Source organism: Oncorhynchus kisutch, linkage group LG15 (genome assembly GCF_002021735.2).
Source record: "Oncorhynchus kisutch isolate 150728-3 linkage group LG15, Okis_V2, whole genome shotgun sequence".
NCBI lineage: Eukaryota > Metazoa > Chordata > Actinopteri > Salmoniformes > Salmonidae > Oncorhynchus > Oncorhynchus kisutch.
The window spans coordinates 54,496,507-54,505,075 of record NC_034188.2 but is presented as its reverse complement, the minus strand read 5'-3'; the positions used below and the strand labels follow the sequence as shown (position 1 = coordinate 54,505,075).

The following is an 8,569-nucleotide window of genomic DNA, read 5'->3' as shown; positions in this document are numbered from 1 at the left end:
GTGCCTTTGTTTTTTGTTTTTTTTAAGTGGTAAGGGGGTGGTCTCTAGATTCTTCTATCAGCTAATCAGGGCTGTATATGCAAATATATTAACATTTGTATCCCGTGCCGACACTGTTGGACTGAGCTCAGGGAAATCGATTAAGAAAAATATATTTTTTTGTTATATTGTTTTAAATAACACACACAGTGATTTATAAACATAAAATATGTTTAAAACAATGTAAACTACCTGAGGGCTGTAATTATTATGTATTCATTTCAAAGCATTGCCATTGAACTAGCTACATCATTATTTTATTTCCCATTTCATTAACCACAATGCAAAGCGGTAAAGAAATATAAATAAATCAATTGAAATAACTATATTTGAAAACGATACTTGTACAAAAATCAACACGATAATAATTTCCATTGTGTACAAACACTATATTATTAACTATGTTTGAAAGTACAGTATTTTTGGTATGTTTTATTGATTTATTTATTAGTATTTTTGGTATTTATTTTTGAGTGGCAGTAGCTCTTACGTCAGATCCTGTCACAAGGTAAACATAGACGCTTCAAAGTCAACTCTGGCTGCTTCCTCTTTCTGTTGTCGTTACTGCTAGCTAGTGAAATTAACGAAACGGTCATCATTGTCGGGCAACTTAAAATGGGTAGTTGATACGATGATTAGATGAATGCTAAATGTATCAATTTGTGAATAATTGGCAATGGATAATCTGTATAAACTGCCAACGTTTCCTCCTGGTCGTGGGTTTACTAGCTAAAGACGTTAGCTGCTTGCTATCCTTGTAGCTAGAGCCTTCTCCGCTTGCAGCTAGCTAGATCAGCTGGCAAACTCGGCTCAGCCAGCTACGGGAGAATAACAATTAGCTAATACAGCCACTTGTCAGCACAGTTCATTGTAGCTAGCTACATCAGTTTGACAGTTAACGTTATCTAAAGAGAATGGCGTCGTCTTTTGTGATTGGAAGCACATTTCGAGAGAGGGTAATAGACTTGCTGGAGAACGATGAGTTTTCAGTTCCAACGGAGCTACAGAAAGAAGTGGAGGATATTCTTCAACAGGAACCACCATCAACTCTGTCCTTCAGAACTGCTAGAAAACTTAATAAATGTCTGCAAGACAATGGTATCTATAAACAGTTATACAACACACATCTTGCATTTCATGAATTAAGTACTAGCCTGTGTGCTTTTCCTTCTTCTCAGGTCAACCTTTCTACCTTCATGAGTTGTTGGAGGACAGCTCATTGCACCTGCCTAAGGTTGAAATGCCCCCCAGAGTAAGTAAGACCTCGATGTATGGTTATTCCTTCAGTCCCTTCATTTTGTCTCCATCACGAGGGCAACATTAATGTCGTACACCCTCTTTGTGACAGAACCCTATGCTTGTGGCTCGTCTGGAACGAATCAAAGCCAAGTTGGCCAATGAAGAATACAACAGGATCACACGGAATGTAAACACTCAGGTGAATTGCACAGTGCACACTCAGAATGTAGCCTACTGTATGTATTCGAGTAACATATGGCAGCCAGCTTAAATACATGATGGTGTTTAATGTTTGGGATATTGTTGATTCATGCGAGTACTTCTCTCCCCCCCCCCCCCCCAGCAAATTAATCGTTGTGAGACACTGGCGGACTTTGGGAGAGAAGGTTGCTATGGTTACAAACGCTTGCATGCAATCTGTCTCTAAGTTTCTTACTATCCTCGTCATCTACCTTTACCTCAACCCTCCCTGTGTGTGTGTGTGTGGTCTGTCTAGTGCGCTCAGCCAAAGCTGCAGTTGTGACGGTCTTAAACTTCCTAGTGACAGTGGCGGCGACGTTCGCTTGCGCCTATCTTGGCAGTCAATACCTCTTCACAGAAACAGCGGCGGTAAGAATCCATACAAAAATCCCTCACTCTTACAAGCTGGGCAAGTATAAACCCCTATTGCTTGACGAGATTAATCGTGTCACTTAACCTCGATTGCATGATAAGCAAGGGTTAAGCTAGGTACTGCATTGTGTTGTACATGGACAAAAATATTGTTTGAAAATGTAATCAAGAAGTAAGCTTCATTTCAAAACCCTTTAACCCTGTTTAAGAATCAGTATCTTTGTTGACATGTTTGCTTGTGTGTTTCAGAGGGTGATATCTGCAGTGATTGCTGCGTCCATCGTCGGCCTGGCAGAGCTGTATGTTCTGGTACGGACCATGGAGGGAGAGCTAGGAGAACCATAGCACCAGTCAGTGTTCTTATCAACAAAATACTTTCCTGGAGAACAATGCCCTTATCTGACCCACCAGTGGACTTCAAAACAGAAATCAAAGGGGTTGAGTGAAAGTTGACATGACCACAAAACTATTGATAAGAATTGTCTCAGGTCGTTCGCATATTGAAATCTGATTGGTGTGAAGATCTTGAATGTGACCCAGATGTAAAAGTAGTTTGTTTTAGCATTGCTGCTCTATGATGAAGTTAACGCCATGTTTCACAACTCATTTACTAATGTGGACTAACAAAGTTGGGATATTTATCTATTTATTTACATCCATGATGCTTTTATAGTGCCTGTTAAATTAGCCCCCTTCATAACATTTGTATCATAATTTCCTACTTAGATGGAACAGGGATTTTTTTTCTCATGCAATAGCTTATTCATACTGTACTTTCACGGTCCTTCAGTATGTCGGTATTGTTTGTCTATTCAATAAAATTAGCACCCAGGTAATTCAACTCTTGAGTTCAGTTTCATTCAATATAAATATACAGAACCAGTCAAACGTTTGGACACACCTACTCCTTAAAGGGTTTTTCTTTACTTGGACTATTTTCTACATTGTAGAATAATAGTGAAGACCTCAACTATGAAATTACACATGGAATCATGTAGTAACCAAAAAATTGTTAAGCAAATGGTCGGCATTTGAATAAGGAATTATAGGTAAGGTGAACAGAAGAACTTGAGTTCCTGTATGTTAATCATGAAGCATATACCCACTGCCCTTCTTCCCAGAGAGATGTTTATTCTGTCGGCGCGACACATGAAGAAACCCAGTGGCTGTACCGACTCTGACAATATCCTGAGAGAGCCATGTTTCCATGACACAGAATCAATATTTTAGATTCTTCAAAGTAGCCATCCTTTGCCTTGACAGCTTTGTACATTCTTGACATTCTGTCAACCAGCTTCATGAGGAATGCTTTTCCAACAGTCTTGAAGGAGTTCCCACATGTTGAGCACTTGTTGGCTGTTTTTCCTTCACTCTGTGGTCCAATTCATCCCAAACTATCTCAATTGGGTGGAGGCCAGAACATCTGATGCAGTACTCCATCACTCTCCTTGGTCAAATAGCCCTTACACAACCTGGAGATGTGTTGGGTCATTGTCCTGTTGAAAAACATGATAGTCCCACTAAGCGCAAACCAGATGGGATGGCGTATCGCTGCGAACGCTGTGGTAGCCATGCTGGTTAAGTGTGCCTTGAATTCTAAATAAATCACACACCAGCAACGCACCATCACAGCTCCTCCTCCATGCTTCACGGTGGGAACCACACATGCGTAGATCATCCGTTCACCTACTCTGTGTCTCACAAAAACACAGAGGTTGGAACCAAACATCTCAAATTTGGACTCATCAGACCAAAGGACAGATTTCCACTGGTCTAATGTCCATTACTCGTGTTTCCCGGCCCAAGCAAGTCTCTTCTTCTTATTGGTGTCCTTTTAGTAGTGGTTTGTTTGCAGCAATTTGACCATGAAGGCCTGATTCATGCAGTCTCCTCTGAACCGTTGTGTCTGTTACTTTATTTGGGCAGCAATTTCTGAGGCTGGTAACTAATGAATTTATCCTCTGCAGCAGAGGTAAGTCTGGGTCCTCCTTTCCTGTGGCGGTGCTCATGAGAGCCAGTTTCATCATAGCACTTGATGGTACCCAATTTGTTATACTTGAGTAAAAGTAAAGATACCTTAGGAAACCCTGTTTTAGCATACAGCTAGCTACCTGCTGCCAGATGTGGCAGACAGTATTGTCTTCGACTGCCGATCGGCATTCATTTGTTTTGAGGTGAATTAAAGGGCAATATGGTTTTTACAGGCCAGAAGCAAACAACCAATTACAGATACCCTGGAAGCTGTGTAGTACTTAAATCCCTTCCATGACAACACATATCTGTTTTCATGATTCAAAACAACTTTAATACGATATCTGACTATTTGGCTTGTGTTATGACTTCCCCCACCTATACTGTATATCTGGACAATTTCCTTTTAGTTCTGTCCCTTCATATCAGTTGAGAGATTAAAGGATGTAATTGCATCTGCAAGACAAAAACGTGTCTGAAAGATCTGAGATTTGACACCGGTATTAAGGGTTTATTGAAAGATTATTTGGGATTAAAGATGATTATGATATGCAGAGATCACTGTCCAGCAGGCCAGGTTGAACTGTCATAGTGCTCTTGTCACATCTTGACTGTATTACTCACATGTAATACTTCACTGGAGACCTTTAAACCCAGCTAGAATTAAAGAGTTGGTAAGCTGATAGACCCTGAGCTTCAATTTTAATATATTTCTTATTATTCATTTTTTTTCCTCTATCCTTCCCATATATATGGGGGAAAATATTTTTTATTTGGAAAATAATTATATCTGTCGCGGTATCTGGCCACAAGGAATCATTTTAATCCGGATATTTTGAAAGATAATACTCCCGGAAACATGAAAAGTTGAATCAATTCGGCCGAGGCTGATTCTATGTCAGGTAGAATACCTAATACCTCAGACAACAACTACTGTATGTGACGTTATACTATGTTATGCATATTTGTCCTCTTGTTCTCATAGCAGAAAGCTGCTTGCCCATCAAAGATCCTACAAAACAATACTATGAGAGGGCTATCCTATAGGTAACCCCATCTCTGTAACCATGTATTATTATTTTACTGTTTTAACCCTTGTGTTCATGTTTTTGTTATTAACCCACTGTTTGCGGGTTTTTTAAAACAATACAGACATAACAATTTATGCAAAAATATTTCATACTTCGGTGTTGACTCATAGACAGCATACGTGGTTAATATTTGACATTTACCTCTGCTAGATCACAATTATCTGGGTTCAACACCATCCAGATGACAAACGCGTTGTACACTAAGATGTTGAAGAATATCACAAGTGGCCAGCGTAGGGTTCTTCTTTTACAGCTGTAGCCAGTCACCAACTTGTCTAAGTTGTCCACCCCTCTTTTTGTGGCATTGTAATCCATTATGATTTCAGTTTTTTGATGTTCCTGGCCACAGATTCTCCCATCCCTATGCAGCGTACTCATGAGTACCACAGTTTTGTCTGTCTTTGGCACGTAGGACACTAGGGATGTGTCGGGGCGTGAACACAGACTTAGAGGAATTGATAGGCCTGTTCCGTGTATTCAACAGCTGAGGTGGGAGCTCTGGCTTGTTTTTTCATACTGTTCATACCATCGTCAGCATCCTAATGAGAAGCTCCTGTCCCAGCTTGTGCGAAGTAAAGAAGTTATTACATGTGATGCTGTGGCCACGGAGTCCCCTGTGTTACGTCCAGGACGACCCGCATCCCTTGGTTGCTCTCAGGAGCTCCTCCATCTGGTTTCCCTGTATACACTTGCAAGTTCCATGCATATGATGAAGCAGCATCACAGGCAGCTCAGATCTTGATTCCATATTTTTAGACGGTATGTACTGTCTGAAGGGGCAGCGGCCCCTAAATGGCTTAAGCTGCTCATCAACAGTAACGTTGGGTCCAGGGTTGTAAAACAGGGGAAGGCAGTCCACTCACCTTTCCCACACGGACCTGATTGTAGCTAGCTTGTCTCAATGTCGCCGAGCTGGTCTGGTGTCTCGGGTTATCAAAGCGGATAATCCTAGAGATAATGTGGAAGTTTTCCAGAGACATTATTATTGCGCAGAAAAGTTCTCTGCCAGTTTCTGCATCCCACATCGATTCTGTGGATTCCCCATTGGATTTGAAAACACCAGCAAGGATAAGAACCCCAAAGTATGCATGTACATGAGTTTTGTCCATCTCCTTCCATCTCTGTTCAAAAACACGCCTTCCCTCCAAATGAGTGCAGTCCAGAATGATTTTCTGGATGGTGTCTGGAACGAACAGTTCAAAAGCAGACTTTATGTCCTGAACATGAGTAACCGCCATCCGTGTCGGCCCTGGTTGCATCCTTATCACATTGGCAGCCATGTGAGGTGGCTCGTTCCTTGGGTAAGAAGACTATTTAATTTCACTATTTTTTGACATGCATATTTCTCCTGCAGGCTGCAGATGAGCTGGTTGCTGACGGGCTGGTCCTGGGGCTGGCTGAGGGTCAATCTCAACCTCTTCTTCCAACTCACTGTCAGACTTCGAATTGACAGAGACATGATCCTCATATTCTGAAAATTCTTCATCTTCAAAAGTGGAAGACGCTCATTCCGCACTAGCTTCTCTCTCTACAAAAATTATATTCAAGGCCCTCTGAGCAAAGATTATTTTTGCCATACTGATTGATTGTGGTAAGGAGCCACACATGCAATGTTATTTGTTGTTGTGTCCCTCCCCTAATTTGCACCTGGCTGGGGTAGGGTGTGGTAAAATACTGAATTTTTTACAATGTATTGTAATAACATTGTGCAGGTTCCTGCAAGACATTTTGGAGTTTCACACACTACAAAATGTAAAGAGTGCAAGAAAAGCAGGAGACAGACAGACAGGTTCTTGGTGCTATGTTGAAACAGCAGGCCCAGGGAGGAGGAAGACAGAGTGAAGGCACACAGCAAATCTTTTTGTTTCATTTTTTCTTGTTTTCACCTACACACACACTTTTCCACATTTTTATTACCCTCGAGTCCAGTGGACCCGAACACCACATATGTAATAGAAATGTGTAGGCAGTGGTGTAAAGTACTTAAGTTAAAATACTTTAAAATACTACTTAAGTAGGTTTTTGGGGTATCTGTAAGTTACTTTACTATTTATATTTATGGAAACTTTTATTTTTACTTCACTACATTCCTAAAGAAAATAATGTACTTTTTACTCCATACATTTTCCCTGACACCCAAAAGTACTCGTTACTTGTTGACAGGAAAATGGTCCAATTCACACACTTATCAAGAGAACATCCCTGGTCATCCCTTGTTCCTCTGATCTGGTGGACTCACGAAACACAAACGCTTCGTTTGTAAACTATGTCTGAGTGTTGGAGTGTGCCCCTGGCTATCCGTCAATAAAATAAAATTAAACTGTGCCGTCTGGTTTGCTTAACATAAGGAAGTTTAAATTATTTGTAATCTATTTTTGATACTTAAGTACATTTGAGCAATTCCATTTACTTTTGATAATTAAGTATATTTAAAACCAAATACTTTTAGACTTTTACTCAAGTAGTATTTTACTGGGTGACTTTCACTTTTACTTGTGTCATTTTCTATGAAGGTATCTTTACTTTTACTCAAGTATGACAATTGAGTACTTTTTTCCACCACTGTGTGTAGGGGGGAGCACAGCATGCACTCAATGAAAATTTGTTATTTTACAGGTTCTTCACAGAAAATGAGCCAAGGCCAATGAGTGTCAAGTTGGAAAAATGATTAATTGTATCATTTTTCTTTTAGTAAACACTGAACATGGGTCCCACAGACCCGAACACCACACAAAGGTTAACAGTGTCATATTAAACTTCTAATCAATCATTACCATGGTGTTAAATCAATGTATTACTCCTTGGATGATGTAAACATACATATTACAATTATTCACAAGCTAATGAAAGATACAAGATCCACACATTTAACAAAATAAAAAAAGAAACTAAATGTTACAATTGGTCACAAAACACAAGTACAGTGCCTCCCGAAAATATTCACACCACTTGACCTTCTCCACATTTTGTTGTGTTACAGCCTAAATTTAAAATAGATTAAATTGAGATGTATCATTGACCTACACACAATATTCCATAAAGTCAAAGTGTAATTATATTTTTTAGACATTTGTACAAAAGCTAAAAATGTCTTGAGTCAATAAGTATTTAAGCCCTTTGTTATGGCAAGCCTAACTAAGTTCATGTGTAAAAATATGCTTAACAATTCACGATAAGTTGCATAGACTGTGTGCAATAATAGTGTTTAGCATGATTTTTTGAATGACTAACTCATCTCTGTACCCCACACATACAATTAGCTGTAAGGTCCCTCAGTTGAGCAGTGAATTTCACAAAGACCAGTTTTCCAATGCCTCGAAAAGAAGGGTACCTATTGGTAGATGAAAAAAAAATGAGAGAGAAAAAAGCAGACACTGAATATCTGTTTGAGCATGGTGAAGTTATCAATTACACTTTGGATGGTGTATCAATAGACCCAGTCACTACAAAGATACAGGCATCCTCCCTAACTCAGTTGCCGGAGAGGAAGGAAACTGCTCAGGGATTTCACCATGAGGCCAATGGTGACTTTAAAACAGTTACAGAGTTTAATGGCTGTGATAGGAGAAAACTGATGACGGATCAACAGCCGGGACTCAAACCAGGGTGTCTGTAGT

General features: G+C 39.9%; 1 protein-coding gene across 1 annotated transcript; it reads left to right on the top strand.

The window, feature by feature from the left end:
- Positions 1–536: 536 nt before the first annotated feature.
- Positions 537–2,731, top strand: LOC109905501 (transmembrane protein 199-like). The gene is made up of 6 exons (XM_020502900.2): positions 537–1,137; positions 1,218–1,291; positions 1,388–1,477; positions 1,622–1,664; positions 1,775–1,887; positions 2,140–2,731. Exons 1-6 carry the CDS (start codon positions 954–956, stop codon positions 2,233–2,235), a joined length of 600 nt encoding a protein of 199 aa, XP_020358489.1. The 5' UTR covers positions 537–953; the 3' UTR covers positions 2,236–2,731.
- Positions 2,732–8,569: the final 5,838 nt, after the last annotated feature.